The sequence below is a fragment of the Sapajus apella genome, unplaced genomic scaffold (assembly GCF_009761245.1).
Source record: "Sapajus apella isolate SASKATOON/1434 unplaced genomic scaffold, GSC_monkey_1.0 scaffold46, whole genome shotgun sequence".
Classification (NCBI taxonomy): Eukaryota; Metazoa; Chordata; class Mammalia; order Primates; family Cebidae; genus Sapajus; species Sapajus apella.
In genome coordinates, this window is record NW_022436986.1 from 3,113,371 (window position 1) to 3,130,892 (window position 17,522).

General features: G+C 41.8%; 1 protein-coding gene and 1 long non-coding RNA gene across 4 annotated transcripts in view; one reads left to right on the plus strand and one right to left on the minus strand.

Annotated features, from left to right (window-relative positions):
• Window positions 1-2,380: 2,380 nt before the first annotated feature.
• Window positions 2,381-7,463, minus strand: LOC116524718. Of its 2 annotated transcripts, none has more exons than XR_004257455.1 (2): window positions 6,887-7,312; window positions 2,381-6,791 (listed from the first exon to the last, which is right to left on the minus strand). It is a non-coding gene; the product is annotated as an uncharacterized LOC116524718 (long non-coding RNA). The 2 variants fall into 2 exon arrangements; XR_004257456.1 differs by lacking the exon at window positions 6,887-7,312 and adding an exon at window positions 7,338-7,463 and having other exon boundaries at window positions 5,143-6,791.
• DCAF10 (DDB1 and CUL4 associated factor 10) overlaps window positions 7,437-17,522 on the plus strand; it is a 55,560-nt gene continuing 45,474 nt past the window's right edge. For both annotated transcript variants that reach the window (XM_032240106.1, XM_032240107.1), the window contains exon 1: window positions 7,437-8,076. In XM_032240106.1, coding sequence (XP_032095997.1) covers window positions 7,538-8,076 — 539 coding nt within the window. In that variant the 5' untranslated portion in view covers window positions 7,437-7,537. The remainder of the gene's footprint in view (window positions 8,077-17,522) is intronic.

Genomic DNA, 17,522 nt, shown 5'->3' on the forward strand with positions numbered 1-17,522 from the left:
AAAAATCAGGAGACAATAGATGCTGGAGAGGATGTGGAGAACCAGGAACACTTTTACACTGTTGGTGGGAGTGTAAATTAAAACCATAGTGGAAGACAGTGTGGCAATTCCTCAAGGATCTAGAAACAGAAATACCATTTGACTCAGCAATCCCATTACTGGGTATATACCCAAAGGATTATAAATCATTCTGTTATAAAGACACATGCACACATGTTTATTTCGGCACTGTTTATAATAGCAAAGACTTGGAACCAACTCAAATGCCCATCAACAATAGAGTGGATAAAGAAAATGTGGCATATATATATATATATATATATATATATACCATGGAATACTATGCAGCCATAAATAAGGATGGGTTCCTGTTCTTTGCAGAGACATAGATGAAGCTGGAAACCATCATTCTCAGCAAACTGAAAAAGAACATAAAACCAAACACTGCATGTTCTCATAAGTGGGTGTTGAACAATGAGAACACATGGACACAGGGAGGGGACCATCACACAAAGGGGCCTGTTGTAGGGGTGAGGGGGGTAGGGGAGGGATAACAGAGGGTGGGGGGATTGGGGAGGGATAACATTAGAAGAAATACCTAAAGTAGATGACGTGGGCACGGATGTAGCAAATCACCATGGCACATGTATACCTATGTAACAAACCTGCAGGTTCTGCACATGTACCTCAGAACTTAAACGTATAATAAAAAAAATTTTTTTAAACTCTTCATGCTTATGATCAGCTAATTTTTGACAAGGATGCCAAGACTATTCAATGGGGAAAGAATAATCTTTTCAACAAATGGTGTTGGCACAACTGGATATACACATGCAGAAGAATGAAGTTGGACCCCATCTTAAACTATATACAAAAATTAAATAAGTAAAAGACCTAAATGTCAGAACTAAAATTATAAAACTCTTAGAAGAAAATACAGAGGCAAATATTTGTGACCCTGGATAGTGGTTTCTAAGATACTATACCACCAAAAATACAAACATTCAGGAAAAAATTGAAAAAATCAATTTCATCAAAGCTAGAACTGATAACTTACTGAATGGGAGAAAATATTTAAAAATTATATGTCTGATAAGGGACAAGTATCTAGAATATATAAATACCTTTACAACTCAATAATAAAAAGACAGATGACCCAATTTAAAGATGGGCCAAGGAGCCAAACAGACATTTATTCACAGAAGATATATGAGCAGTCAATAAGCATATAAAAAGATACTATCATTAGTCATCTGGGAAATTCAAATTAAATCACAATGAGATATCACTTCACCTCCACTAGGATGGCTATAATCAAAAAGATAATAACCAGTGTTATTGTGGATATAGAAATTTTGGAACACTCATCTTGCTAGTAGAATTGTAAAATGGTATAGCCACTTTGAAAACTGTTTGAAAAACAGTTTGGCAGCTTCTTAAAAAGTTAAACATAAAGTTACCAGATAACATGACAATTCCAGCCGGGGGTGTGGCGGCTCATGCCTGTAATCCCAGCACTGTAGAAGGGCTGGGCGGGATGTTCACCTGAGCCCATGAGTTTGAGACCAGCCTGAGTAACAGAGACCCCATCTTAGAAAAGAGAGAAGAGAAGAGAAGAGAAAGAAAGGAAGGAAGGAAGACAGAGAAGAGAGAAAAAAGAAAGGAAAGAAAGAAAGGAAAGCAAGGAAGAAATGAAGGAAGGAAGGAAGGAGGGTAGGAAGGAAAGAAAGAAAGGAAAGAAAGAGAAAGAGAAAATAAATTCCACTTCTAGGATGTACTCAAGAAAATTGAAAGCTTATGTTTACACAAAAACTTGCATATGAATATTCATAGCATAATGATTAATAATAGCCAAAAGTATAAATAATGCAAATCCCCAGCAACTGATGAGTGAATAAAGTATGGTATATCATACAATAGAATATTATTTAGGCCTAAAAGGAACTAAATGCTAATATGTGCTACAATGTAAAATTAACCTAGAAAATATTATGCTAAGTAAAAGGCCATATATTGTATTACTCCATTTATATGAAATGCCTTCAAACCCATGGAGATACAAAGTAGATAGATAGTTGCCCGAGGCTGGAGAGAGGGGACAATGGGAGTTACTGTGTTTCATGGGTAGAGTTTCAGTTTGGGAAGATGAAAAAGGTCTGGCTATGAGATTGTGGTGATGGATGCACAACAATGTGATGTACTTGGTATCACTGAACTATATACCTAAAAATGGTTAAAATGGTAAATTTTATGTTTATATATATTTTCCCACAATAAAGAATTATTTTCACAGAAAAAGGAGAGAAAGAGAGAGATGAATTGAATGTGGCAAAATCCTAATAATGGAAGCTGGATGATGGGCACATAGTTAATTTTTTAAAATATTCTTCTCTCTAATTTTGTTTGAAAATTTTTCATAACTAAAAACATAATATGGAGACAGGCAAAAATAGATGTCTTCTTGATGACAATTCAGCCTGATGGGGCAAATACACGGAAAAACTTGTTGCAAAACAAATAACAAACACAGCTTTGACCATGCCTTTCTCCTGCCTGAAAGCCCTCCGAGAGCATCTTATCACCTACAGGGAAAAAACTAAGACTCTCTGTGACCCTCTCCTCTGCTCACCTTGCTACCCTCATCCTGCTTTTCCCTGACTTCCATTTCTTGAGCAACACCAAATCCCTTGTAAATTCCGCAAACAAGTCCTGATCTGTGCCATTCTTCATGTCATATAACAATGCAGTCTCCCTCCCTCTGCTTAACCTCTCCTTAAAAACTGCCTTGATCACCACCTCCTCCAGAGAGTATCTTCTGACCCCAGGTTGAACTGTCCCTCATCTGTGTTTCCATAGCTCACTGTTCATACCTTATCATAGCATCAAACACACCAGATTGAAACTACCGAATTTGTACACATGCACATACACATTCAGATCCCAAGAACCTAGAAACTGGTATATCAAAGACATTCTGTAAAGTCTGTGAAGGAGTTTCTGTGCCAGGGAAAGCTCCACTAACTGTTAAACTTGTTAGGTATTTCTCCAGCTTTATGAACATTTTATGTCAGATATACCTGCAGAGACCACTTCAAGTTTACTTTTGCTCTAGGCTGAAAACAGTATACCTGAGGAAAAACAGCAACATGACTTACACCTTTAAAAATCTCCACTTTTAGTTTTCACCTAAACAGTGCAGATAATTTTGAGTCTGCAAGGCTTCTGAAAAAGAGCAGTGGATGCCACGTGCTTGGGGGTGGGGGTTGGAGAGGCGGAAATGGGCCTTAGTGTGACTTAATGTCTAAGGATACAAAGTTTCAGTTTGGGAAGATGAAAAAAAAAATTCCTACCCATTGCCACCCTCCAGTTCCCATCTGAAAAGACAACACTTTCATGGACAGCTCTATTCTCTGTGTTTTGTTTTTTTTTTAACCTCAACATTTAAATATACTACACTGATATTGCCTTATTTCTTAATCTCAAGAGAATGTGTTGACTTCCTGACAAGGTAAATGAAGTTTTGGCTCTTCCTATTTCCACATCCTTCACCCTCTCCACGCTTTGCCAACACAGCGTAGTTACAGCACAATTTTTGGTGAAATCAGAAGCCATTTTTTTACATTACCAGTACAAATATTATTATCTGCCTTGATAGACTGTACATTTTACACAATCCTTTATTTTTCTTGGAGTTGGTGATTGCCTTATTTCAGTCAGTTGCTTGTTATTCTATACAATTTGTTAATTTTTTTCCACTAAGGGACTCTCTGGCATCAGAGTCTTTTGCCTCATTTTAATAGATTCCAACATTCCATTTCCATTTTTCTCCTAGAGACTTCCCACTCTGTCCTCCTCCCACTTTGGGTGGGCTGCTTTTCAGGCCTGCTGCACAGCTGCCTTTTTGTTAATTGTGGTAAAATATGCATAACAAAATGTATCATCTTAACCATTTTGACATGTACATTCAGTACATACCTAAGTGTTAAGTACATTCACACTGTTGTGCAACCATCACCACCATCCATCTCTGGAACTCTTCTCATCTTGCAAAACTGAAATTCTGTACCTATGAAACAATAACTCCCCATCCCCACCTCACCCTAGTTCCCAGCATCCATCATTCTCCTTTCTGTCTCTGTGAATTTGACTACTCTAGGTACTGCATGTAAGTGGAACCATACAGTATATGACCTTTTGTGACTGGCTGATTTCACTTGGCATGTTCTCAAGGTTGATACACATTGTAACATTTATCATATTTCCTTCCTTTTTTGTACACCTGTCTTTTGTACCTTTCTGCACTGCTCTCCTTCTTAGATCCACTTAGATCACTTTTGTTCCACTTTCTTGCTTTACCTGTCCATTTTGCTAGAGGTCCATAACCTCCATTATCTTCTTAAATAAAGCGAATATGAGGCTGGGTGCGGTGGCTCATGCCTGTAAAACAGAGACTGTCTTTTCTCAAAGATCTACTCACAGCCACACAAGGCGTCTCCTTGCTGTGTGAGGTATATTGTCCTATGTATGGCCTATTTCTTGCAGCATCATTGAGCTGACAACAGACCTCATTTTGAACTTCCACATGTGGCATCTCTTGAAAAATCTGTAGCTGTGGCAATACTGAGCTTGCATTTCCTCATGGTAGCCAAGTTATGGCTGCCACCAGTAAAGGGAATTTAGAGACAATGCTTGCAAAGCTCCTACCCATAAGCCTGGTAAAACACTTACTCAACAAATAGAAGTTGTTCTTTTTCATGGTATTACAGTTACTCAAAGGTTCAGAATTTAAAAGGGTTCAGGCAAAAGGGGGAGCCAGACTTCATATTTGTAGATTGGCTTTGATTTAGGGGTTTTGAAAAAATACCGTTGAGTTGCCATTCTTGGCAATGAGCTTGTATGTACAGTAACAGCTGTTGATCCAAGCCAATCTACAAATGTATATATGGCACCTGGCTATGAGTATGGAACCTGGAGCTGGATTGCCTGGATTTGAATCCTGGCTTTACCACTCTCAGGCTGACTTTTCTTTTTTATGTCTGTGTTTTCTCATCTCTAAAATGGGGATGATAATGGTACCAACATACCTTGAATTTTGAGTTAACATATATGAACCAGCTTAGCGTATTAGGCACATACTAAACATTACATAAATGTTTGCTTTTATTTTTTCAATACGCTTATATGATAGGCTCACTTTACTCAGCATAATATTAAGCACATACTAAACATTATATGAATGTTTGCTTTTTATTTTTCAGTAAGCTCATCCTTGAGTACATTGTTTTCTTTGGGCTACAGAAGGCTCACTGGTTGAAAAGATACATTTGTTTTCTTGGTTGTCATTCCGGTTCCTTTTTTTTTTGAGATGGGTCTTACTCTGTTGCCCGGGCTGAAGTGCCATAGGGTGATCATAGCTCACTGTAACCTTGAACTCCTGGGCTCAAGGGATCCTCCTGGTTCAGCCTTCCAAGCAGCTGGACTACAAGCGTGCATCACACTAGAATGATTTTATTATTTTTTCATAGAGAAACAGAGTTTCATGATGTTGCCCAGGCTGGTCTCAAACTCCTTGCCTCAAAAGATCTTCCTGCCACTTGAGCCTGGGAAGTTGAGGCTGCAGTGAGCCACGACTGTATCACTCCATTCCACTCTGGTCAACAGAGTGAAACCCTGAAAAAAAAAAAAAAAAGATCCTCCTACCTTGGCCTCCCAAAGCACTGAGATTACAGGTGTGAGCCACTGTGCCTGGCCCCTGATTCTTCTTGTTAATGCATAAGTCCTGTTTCAGGTATTATGAAATCAAGTGACCATCCCACAGGAAACTGACACTGAAATTTAGCCACCATTCTGATACAAGGGACTCTCTGCAGGAGGACGGTAGGGGACTCTGCCAAGAACAAGTCTAACCTGTTTAAGTTTGTCTCTTTTTTCTATCTGTATCTCCTCCTACCATCAACTTTCTTCTTCGGCCTCCAATCCAGATCTTTTCTCTTTCTCTTGGCTGCTGCTTTCTCATGATTCCTCTTATTCCTTTGGCTTGCCCAGGACTCCAGTGGCCTCACTCTGCCTTATGACTTTTCAATCCCAATCATCATGGCCAACTGCTTCACTTCTGATTTCCCAATTCAGATTCCCAAGAGCATGAGTCTGTAAGAGCAAAGATTTTTGGTCTGGCAGCCTCCTGGACCAGTGGCTAATCTATAGCCTGGTTACTCAAATAGTTGTCCTACCCTGGCTAGTATGCAGGGAAAGCTAGGTAACAGGGCTACAAAATCCCACAGCCTAGGCCTTCTAGGATGGCTTCCATAGGATGTACCTGCTGGCATACACATGAAGAGTCAGGTGTGAATGCCAGGCAAGTAGATAGGCCCTATCCAGGGGGTCTCCAGAGAAGAACCAATAGGAGATAGAGATATAAGAGAACATTTAGTATGAGAATTGGTTCATATGATTAGAGAGGAGTCCCACGATCTGCAGTCTGCAAGCTGGAGAACCAGGAAATCTGGTGGTGTAATTCAGTCTGAGTTTGAAGGTGTGAGAATCAGGGGAGCTAATGGCATAACTCCCAGTCCAAGACTGAAGACCTGAAAACTGACGATGAGTGCCCAAGTCCAAAGCCAGAAGAACAAGAGTTTTGATGTGGTGTAAGGGTAGAAGATGGATGTCCCAACTTGAGAGAGTAAAATCCCCTTCTTCTGCCTTTTTGTTCCTTTTCAGTCTTCAATGAATACGATGATGCCTGTCCACATTGGTGAGACCAGATCTTCTATTGATTCAAATCCTAATCTGTCCTGGAAACACACAGACACACCCAGAAATAATGTTTTTCCAAGCTATCTGGGTGTCCCTTAGCCCAATCAAGTTGAGTCATAAAAGTAACCATCACCTGTTTGCCATCTTTCATTTAAGCCCAGATACACACACTGGCTATCTCAGCCATTCCTTGGGTAGCACATCCAAACCTGTCTGTTTCCTCTCAGTCTCTCCTTTGCCTTGTGACAAATAGGTTTTGGAAGCAGTTGCCTGTGGTCACCCTGAACTTGTGCTTTTAAGAGTGGCATGCCACTTACTCTGTGTGGCCTAATGCACTAATTCCTAATCCCTCCCTGATCCCAGTGTAAAGTGTGGACACCAGTACATACTCAGCCTCACAGAACTGACTGGTCAGGTGCACTCATCCCCAGGTACGCGGCCACCGGTCACTGACAACTACAGACCGACTCTCTGCCACCCAGATCAAGTGCCCGGATGCTAATGCCCCATACAGCCCGGCATCCCACCCCCAACCCCCGCATCCTCAGTCACTCACACCGGTGAGAGACTACCTCGCTTCCTACCTCCGTTCCCGGGGCTGTGGCGCCCCCAGCCCGGCGGTGTCTCAGCTTTCACTGTCCCCGGCGGACGGTGGCCGGGGGACGGAGCGGGTTTCCAGCCGGCGGAGTTAGGCCGCTACACGCCGGAAGTGGCAGCTGAGTGGGGGCGCTGAGGTGTCTGCCGGCGGGGCAGAGGCCCGGAGCAGTGGGCGGGGGCGTTGGTCATGTTTCCTTTCGGGCCCCATAGTCCTGGAGGGGACAGGTCGGCCGGAGCCTGGGCTGAGGAGCCAGCGCCCTATGAGGGGCAGGCAGCAGCCGCCAGGCCGCCCTCACCTCTACAGCCAGGGGCGGATGTGACCCCTCCTCATCCACCCGCCCGGAGCCCTCGCCGCCCCGGTGCCCCATCGCTGTCCCCGGCCCCACGCGCCGGAGAGCTCGAGCCGCCCGGAGTCCCGGAGTCCTCGGCTGCCTCCGCCCAGGGAGAGCCGTCACCTCCCTCCCCTCCGCGCCGGCGGCCCGGGCCAGACTGCAAGGCCGAGAGTCGGGGCCAGCACCGCCTCAGCGCGGGCATGGGCGGCCCTGGCGCCAGGCTGTTCGGGTGGCTGAAAGAGCGCAGCCTGGGGCGCGGGCTGTTCGTGGACCCAGCGCGGGACAATTTCCGCACCATGACTAGCCTCTATGGTTCCATCCACCCCGCGGACTCGGTGTACCTCAGCACCCGCACCCATGGCGCCGTCTTCAACCTCGAGTACTCGCCCGACGGGTAAGCGCGGCCCCTCGGAGGGCGGGCGCCCGCCTCCGCCTGGCTCTGCTGCCCGCGGATCGCCGCCCTGGCTCGCTCCTCTGGCTCGAGCTGAGGTTAGCGATGCCGCTTGGGGCCGCTGGCCTTCGTGCCGCCTGGCACTTTCTGAAGCGCATTCTCGCTCTCGGAACCCCCAGCCCAGCTTTCTGAGGCAGGCAGGCGGGACCCCACTTGCTCGCCTTCAGGACTTGGGCTCTGTGAAGGAGAAATGCCCGAAGCCACACAGCGGACCTGTCAGAGCCGGCCCACAACTAGGGCTTTCTGGTACACAGTAGGTGCTCAGTAAATACGTTTTGAATAAATGCCCACTTTCTCCCCATCATCCTAGGCTCGCGTTTTCCCACCTAAACCTGTGTTGGGGACAGGAAAGCTGTAGATTCCTTGCATTCTGTGCCTGAACTTGCCATGATGGGACAAGTGCATTCCTTTGCTCAAGGAAGATAGAGTACTAAGACCTTAGAGATGTGACTCTTATGATTTGGGCCATTTGTGAAGTCCCCAGACTAGACTACAGCCTTTTTCTTGGCTGATTAAATATTTCTTGTATGGCTTTGGTTTAATGGGAACTTTCCAAAATCATATCTATTTAAAACTTTGTCTTGTCAGTACACAAGTCAGCCATCAAAGAAAAAAAATTGCACAGTTCCACCATGAGGTGACATAGTTAATATAATTCTTACCCCATCAAAGGCGCTGGGTTCCTGGTTATTTACTCAGTTGTTCAGTCATTCATTCCCTCATTCCGCGTATATTTGTTGAGCACTTGCTATGTTCCAAATGCAGGAGTAACTGTGCCGAGCAAACCCTGCTAATGGCACTGTTTTCATTGAGCTTGGGACTTAGTGGTTCAACTAGATAGTAGATAGCCTTACTAAATAATGCGTAAAGTATATTGATAAATTGAGATAAAGTCTTTAAGGAACCTGTTATGGACTGTGGTATTCACGGATTCCCTGAGGAAGTGACATTTAAACCAAAATTTAAAAAATGAGTAGGAAATAAATTAGTCAAGATAGGACTGGGAAAGGGATAGAAGTATTTCAGAGGGGGATGATTGATATGTCAAAGGTCATATATCCATGGTAGTAGAAGGGCAGGATGTCACGTTAGAGAAGGTGAAAAAGAATAGGTTTACAAAGAAAAAAAAATTTTTTTTTTTTGAGATGGAGTCTCGCTCTTATTGCCCAGTCTGGAGTGCAGTGGCGTGATCTCGGCTCACTGCAATCTCCGCCTCCCAGGTTCAAGCCATTCTCCTGCCTCAGCCTCCTGAGTAGCTGGGATTACAGGCATCCGCCACCACTCCTGGATAATTTTGTATTTTTAGTAGAGATGGAGTTTCTCCGTGTTGGTAAGGCTGGTCTTGAACTCCCGACCTCAGGTGATTGGCCCTTCTCTGCCTCCCAGAGTGCTGGGATTACAGGTGTGAGCCACTGTGCCCGACCAGCAAAAAATTTTTACTAAAGAAAGACCTAAAGTTGCTAAGGAAGGAGCAAAGGAATAGAAGCAGGAATTACTGTGAGCAAATAGACGTATTCCATTTCACTGATGCAAGTGCTTCCTAATCACACGTGGTGCTGGCGTTTCTGGGGTTTCTTCTTAACAGCAATTGGTTGGAGCATGTAGCAGTGAATGCGCACCTCAGTAAGGTGGAAAACTGGTGAGAGGAGTAACTATTTTGCTGAAGCTTACTCATGGAACCTCGCCGCCTCCTTCCTTCAGCCAAGCCCTACTCCTAAAGTTTCCCTCAAAACACCAATAGTCTGTTCTCAAATATTCAGTTTCTCTCTTCATATCTTGGCCTCTCTCCTCCCAACCTCCCACCCATACAGGAATTCAGAAGTAGCTATTTCTACTTTTTGGATGTGGGATTTTAGGTAGAGGGTGGGAGGGGTAGAATGAGAAGAACAGATTTTAGAGCTGTTAGAATGAGGGACAGATTGCTTAAAGTTTGTGTTTGAATCTAGAATTCATTTTCTCATAACAGTGTTGTAAAAAGTAGTTAGATACTCTTGCACTTAAAACAGTTCAGGCTGGGCACGGTGGCTCATGCCTGTAATCCCAGCACTTTAGGAGGCCAAGGAGGGAGAATCACCTGAGTTCAAGACCAGCCTGGCCCAATATGGTGAAACCTCATCTTTAAAAAAAAAAAAAACAGTTCAATAATTTTAAATTGCACAATTAACGTATATGCTCATTGTGTAAAATCTAGGCAATAAATGAGCAAAAAATACCTAAACATCACTATGATCCCAGAGATTAAATGGATATCTAAGGAAATTTTTTCTTTGTGTATGTTAATTTTAATATAAACATGGAATCACTGTTTTGTAGCTTGCTTTTTTTCTTACAGTATATTGTGAACTGCTTATGCTAATAAATATATTTCTACAACATTATTTAACATTTTTTCATTAGTTTAAATAAACCCTCTTTGAACAAATATTTTGTATTTATATCTTTAGGATAAATCCCTAGAATGAGTTATTGTTATAAGATTTTTATACCTATTGTTAAATTGCCCTCTGCAAAGATTTGCTCTCTGCAAAGATAAGTAATTCTTATTACTATATTCTGATTCCTACATTCCAGACACATACAGAAGTGCCTGTCTCCTCATACCATTGGCAACACTGCATACTGCCATTCTATTTCATCTTTGTCAGGGTGATGAGTGAAAATACTTCAGTGTTTTAAGTTTTCAGTCTTCTTACTTCATCTAGTATGCCCTACATTTGTGTAGGACTTAAAGCAATTTTAGAGATAGATGACATATCTGTGTTAAAAGAGATAACTTCTCATATCCTTCTGTTAAATATGAGTTAAATCAGCTTACCAGGTAGCATAACCACTGTCACCTACAAGGACTTCTCAATACAGAAAAGGAGGGGTGACACTGAACGTAAGAATTAAAGTTGTGAATTTAATAGAGACCAGAATACAAGGAATTTGGTACTAAAAAATGATAAATGGACTAGAAGGTATTTTCTAAAGAATTCAGAAAATGTTTTAAGTGATAGAAACATTGCCAAAACAAGTGTATCACCTTCTAAAATGACATTTTGGAAAAGTAAAATTGATAACGTTTAGATTATAGCATGTCAGACCTTGTCAACCTGTTCTCCATGATAACACGTTAGGCACAGCTAGAGAGATAATTCACATATTGGAAAAAAGAAGCAAAGAAACTAACTAGAATACAGACCTGGAAAACACAGAGATTGGAAATATGAAAAGGAGATTTACTAACATAGAGCATAGAGAGAAAAAGCATACCATATTAGCCAGAGTTCCTGAATAGTCTCAGTTTCTTCAGGAACTCTGGCTAACTATATGGTACACTTATGCCATATAAGTGTATCATATGGTATAAGGGGGACTGTTTGAAGACATAATAGCTGAGAACTTTCCAGAATTGAAGGCACCAAGCCATGATTTAAGAAGCCTAACAAACCCAAGCAGGAATTCTTTCTAAACATATTGTAGTGAAACCTTGGGCCAATAAATATAAAATCTTAAAAGATAGAGAAAAAAGGCTTCAAGGGAGTAACTGTAAGAGTGATAGCCAATTAGTCATCAACCATAATATAAATCTAGAGACAGTGGTAATTCTTTTCAATATGCCAGGACAAAAACCTCAGTCTAGATTTATACCCAACAAAGATGGGTTATTTGTCCTTGCCAAGAACAAAGATGAAATAAATACATATTCAGGTAAGCAAAACTGATTAAGTTTGCAAGCAGACCTTCAACAAAGAAATTCTAAGTTTAGAGAGAAGGAAACTGTTTTCAAACGGAAGGTCTGAGATGCTAGGAAGAACAAAAAGTGTTAAATATGTATGTACATGTTAATCTGATAATGTCTTTTGAGATTAACAGAGATGGAACAAAAATAGAAGATAATAATAGCATATAAATTATGAGGTGAGATATGCCTGTAATCCCAAGCACTTTGGGAGGCCGTGGTGGCTGGATCACCTGAGGTTAGGAGTTTGAGACCAGCCTGACCAATGTGAAACCCCGTCTCTACTAAAAATAAAAAAATTAGCTGGGCGTGGTAGCTGGTGCCTGTAATCCCAGCTACTCGGGAGGCTGAGGCAGGAGAATCCCTTGAACCTGGGAGGCAGAGGTTGCAGTGAGCAGAGATCACATCACTGTACTCTAGCCTAGGCGACAGTGAGACTCCATTTCAAAATAAAAATAAATTATGAGGTGATATTCTAAGTTTTTGTATTTTTGGGGGGATATTTACATGTTAACTTTTGGTTTTAATAGGTATTTAAAAATTTCAAGGAACCAAAAGGCAAGAAAGATTATAATTTCCAGACTAGTACAAGAAAGAGTATGGAATGAGAAAAAAATTCCAAAAGAAGGCAAGAAAGAGAAATAAAAAAAGACAAGGTATGATAAATAAAAAGCACAAAGAATAGCTGAAAATAAATCAAAATATTACTAGTTACAATAACTGTAAGCTACTAAATATTCTAATTAAAAGACAAAGAGTAGCTCAGCAGAGTGGTTCATGCTTATAATCCCAGCATTTTGGGAGGCCAAGGCAGGCAGATTGCTTGAGCCCAGGAGTTTGAGACCAGCCTGGGCAACATAGGGAGACCCTGTCTCTACAAAAAAATACAAAAATTAGCCGGTTGTGGTGATGTGCCTCCTGAGGAGGATCATTTGAGCTCGGAAGGTGGAGGCTGCAGTGAGCCAGGATTGTGACACTGCATTCTAGCCTGAGCAACCGAGTGAGACCCTTCTTTCAAAAAATTAATTAAATAAAGAAAAGAACAGTACTTCTTTTTTTTTTTTGAGACGGAGTTTCACTCATGTTACCCAGGCTGGAGTGCAATGGGGCCATCTCGGCTCACCGCAACCTCCGCCTCCTGGGTTCAGGCAATTCTCCTGCCTCAGCCTCCTGAGTAGCTGGGATTACAGGCACACGCCACCATGCCCAGCTAATTTTTTGTATTTTTAGTAGAGACGGGGTTTCACCGTGGTGACCAGGATGGTCTTGATCTCTTGACCTCGTGATCCACCCGCCTCGGCCTCCCAAAGTGCTGGGATTACAGGCTTGAGCCACCGCGCCCGGCCTTTTTTTTTTTTTTTTTAGAACAGTACGTCTTAAAATCTTACTCTTAATGGCATTTATAGACTACATTCAGGCCTGATATTCAGCTGATACACACTGAATATATATTCGGCTATACCAGTTGTTAAAAAATTGGTATGTCTCTAGTAGTTGAATAGTTATTGACCCAACCCTGTTAAGTGCATCTTAATGCTTCATTGCTTTCCTTGGTCTCCTATAGTAACCAGTTATACTGCAACTAAAGAGTTAAGAACTGGCACAGCAAGAGGCTGTCAACCAACAACTCAGTGGACAACTATAGGGTGGGTAGGACCCATTCTAATTGCTCCTCACCCATGCCTGTTACCCTCCAACACACAAAAAAATCTATAGGCATATGGCCAGTGACCATCTGGCTTCTCTAAGAGTAGGGCTACCTACCTTTCTCATGTCACATTCACATGACCCCTTTGGGAACTGCAGCCTCTCGAGATCCAGAGAGAAAAGAGCAGTCAAATGAGAGTAATAGTGTTGTGCTACTGCTGTTATCATCCAGATATATTAATTCTCTTGGCACAGTGCACACTTCCATGGTGGGATAGAATCCACAGCAGACGACTGAGGCCTATGGGGATGGCTCATGGATGAATAACTTCTGGGATGCACGTCCTTAGTTTTATCATTCTTGTTTAATTTCACCGTTATTTAGATAGGACAAGTGTGCCAAAACTCAATGAATACCTGCCTACAGTGTGCATTAATGACGTTCTTTTTTTTTTTTTTTTTTTTTTTTGAGACAGAGTCTTGCTCTGTCACCAGGCTGGAGTGCAGTGGTGCTATCTCTGCTCACTACAACCTCTGCCTCCCAGGTTCAAGCAATTCTATTGCCTCAGCTTCCTGAGTAGCTGGGACTATAGGCATGTGCCACCATGCCCAGTTGATTTTTTATATTTTTAGTCAACATGAGGTTTCACCCTATTAGCCAGGTTGGTCTCAATCTCTTGACCTCGTGATCAGCCCACTTTGGCCTCCCCAAGTGCTGGAATTACAGGCATGAGCCACTGTACCCACCCTAATGACACCGTTTTATAAATGAAAATGACTACCAAAATAAATCTTTTTCTCTGTACTAGACATTTAGTTGAGGGAATTAAGAAGCAGAAAGGTTATTAAATGAAGGTTCTGTACCCTGGTGTATGCTCTTAACTGCTGTATTACATTACCTCTCATTTGGACTGAGTGATTAGGTTTAATATAATTAAACATATCAAATTATTTTTGTGATTAATATCAAGTTATTAATACATTGAAACAAATATTGAATATATTAAACTAAGGGCAAACATTCAAAGGGCTAAAAACATTTTTAAATACACATTATTACTTCAGCAAAAGCCAAAGAGGATTCAGCTCCCATGAACAATTCTGTTGATGTTAAGAGTGATTTCTCTTTTTTTAGGTCAGGTATGGCAGCTCACACCTGTAATCCTAGCACTCTGGGAGGTTGAAGGTGGAGGATTGCTTGAGCTCAGGAGTTCAAGACCAGCTGAAGCAACATAGGGAGACTCTGTCTCTAAAGAAAATTTAAGAAAGAGTGATTTTTAAAAATGTATCAAAACTACAAGTTACTTAATGACTATAAATTTAATGTGGACATTCTTAGAAGGGTTTAATCTAGTTTCCCATGTCAGTTCATGGTTCAGACAAGGGCATCTGTGTCAAATAAAAGATTATGACTATAAGTTCCAAAAATTAATAAATGAATCAAAATAACTAGAATGATTTAATGAACAATTTGAGCTCCAATGGTTATCACTTGGTGGGCATTTTAATAATCTATATAGGTTAATTTATTTAGAAAATGTTTTTAATTTTACTCATGTTAATTTATATTACCATTGATTTTTTTTTTTTTTTTTCTTTAGGCAGAGTTTCACTGTTGTTGTCCAGGCTGGAGTGCAATAGTATGATATTGGCTCACTGCAACCTCCACCTTCCGGGTTCAGCAATTCTCTTGCCTTAGCCTACCAAGTAGCTGGGATTACAAGCATGCACCACCATGCTCGGCCGATTTTGTATTTTTAGTAGAGATGGGTTTCACCATGTTGGTCAGGCCGATCTCAAACTCCTGACCTCAGATGATCCACCCGCCTCAGCCTCCCAAAGAGCTGGGAGAATAGGCTTGAACCACTGTGCCTGGCCTGAATTTTTAACCTTTTTGAATATCACACTTAACCGTATGTAACAGCTGCTTCATGTTTATTTTTTTCAAATACACAAGGAACATTTGTAAAATTTTCATATGAGACCACAAATTTCCAAAGATTGGTATAGAATACCATTTCTCACCACAATGTGATCATTAGAAATAAATTAAAAGATAACTAACCAGCATGATGGTTCACACCTGTGATCCCAGCACTTGGGAGGCTGAGGTGGTGGATCACTTGATCTTGGGACTTCAAGACTGTCTCTACAAAAAATAACGAAAATTAACCAGTTGTGGTGGCTCACGCCTATAGCCCCAGCTACTCGGGAGGCTGAGGTGGGAGGATCACTTGAACCCAGAAAGCAGAGGTTGCAGTGAGTCAAGCCTGCACCACTGCACTCCAGCCTGAGTGACAGAACGGGACCCTGTCTCAAAATATATATATACATATATATATATATATATAATGTTTTTTGGAAGTCGAGAGACAAATGTAATTAAAAAGATAACTGGAGGTCTGGCACAGCGGCTCACATTTGTAATCCCAGCACTTTGGCACTTTGGGAGACTGAGGTGGGAGGATATGCTAGGAGTTCACAACTAGCCAGGGCAATGAAGAGAGATTGTCTCTACAAAAAATTTAAAAATTAGCCTGGTGTGGTGGCATGTGCCTGTAGTCCTAGCTACTCAGGAGGCTGAGGCAGGAGGACTACTTGAGCTTGGGAGTTTGAGGTTGTCACTGCATTCCAGCCTGGATGACAGAATGAGACTGTCTCGAAACACACACACACACACACACACTCACACACACACACACACACACACACACACACACAACTAGAAATGTCTCATACATTTTCAAAAAGCATTGATAAATTCATGGGTCAAACAGGAAATACTTGAAATTAGAAATGTTCAGAACCAAATGATAATAAAATCGTGTCTCAAAATGTGTTGGATACAAGTAAAGCTGTACTTCGCAGGAAAATTATAGTATTTAATAAACTGAAAAGGAAGACAGGGAAAATTAATGAGCTAAGTATTCATCTCAAGAAAGAATAGCAAAGTTATCTGCAAATAACAGCAAAATCAATCTAAAGAGAGCAGAAGGAGATACAGTAAAACAAGTAGAAATTAGTGAAATTTTAAAAACCAATAGAACTACTGAATAGGCACAAAGGTTTATATCTTTGAAAACTTATAAAAATGAACAGCATTCATGATATTGAGAAAATGCACAGACAATATTCAGAATAAAACGGGGGACATAGGCCAGGTGTGGGGGCTCACACCTGTAATCCTAGCACTTTGGGAGGCTGATGTGGGTAGATCACGTGATGTCAGGAGTTCGAGACCAGCCTGGCCAACATGGTGAAACTCTGTCTCTACTAAAAATACAAAAATTAGTCAGGTGTGGTGGCGGGCACACCTATAATCCCAGCTACTCGGGAGGCTGAGCAGAATTGCTTGAACCTGGACGGTGGAGGTTGCAGTGAGCTGAGATTGAGTCACTTCACTCCAGACTGGGCAAAAGAGCAAAACTCCATCTCAAAAAAAAAGGTGGGGGACTGCTGGGAGCAGTGGCTCAAGCCTGTAATCCCAGCACTTTGGAAGGCTGAGGCAGCTGGATCACCTGAAGTCAGGAGTTTGAGAGCAGCCTTGCCAACGTGAAACCCTGTCTCTACTAAAAATACAAAAAATTAGCTAGGCGTGGTGGCTAACGCCTGTAATCCCAGCTACTCGGGAGGCTGAGGCAGGAGAACTGCTTGAACTGAACCCAGGAGGCAGAGGTTGCTGTGAGCCAAGATCTCGCCACTGCACTCCAGCCAGCCTGAGCAACGAGAGCAAAACAACATTTCAAAAAAAAGTGGGGAGGGGTGGGAGACAACTTTATATTTTCCAGAGGTAGATGGTCTGTACCAACCTTCCAACTGAGAATAATCAGAAAAGCTAGAGGAAATACTAAATATTTAATATTTTGAGGGGATTAGAGAATTACCAGGGCAATGAAGAAATTGCAGGGTCAAGTTCTACCAAAATAGGAAAGCCAGTGATGTGAACCCAGCATTTGAGCTCATTTTTCTCTGAGAGGCATCTGTCAATCTCAAAAGCAGCAGCAACAATGAGACTGAA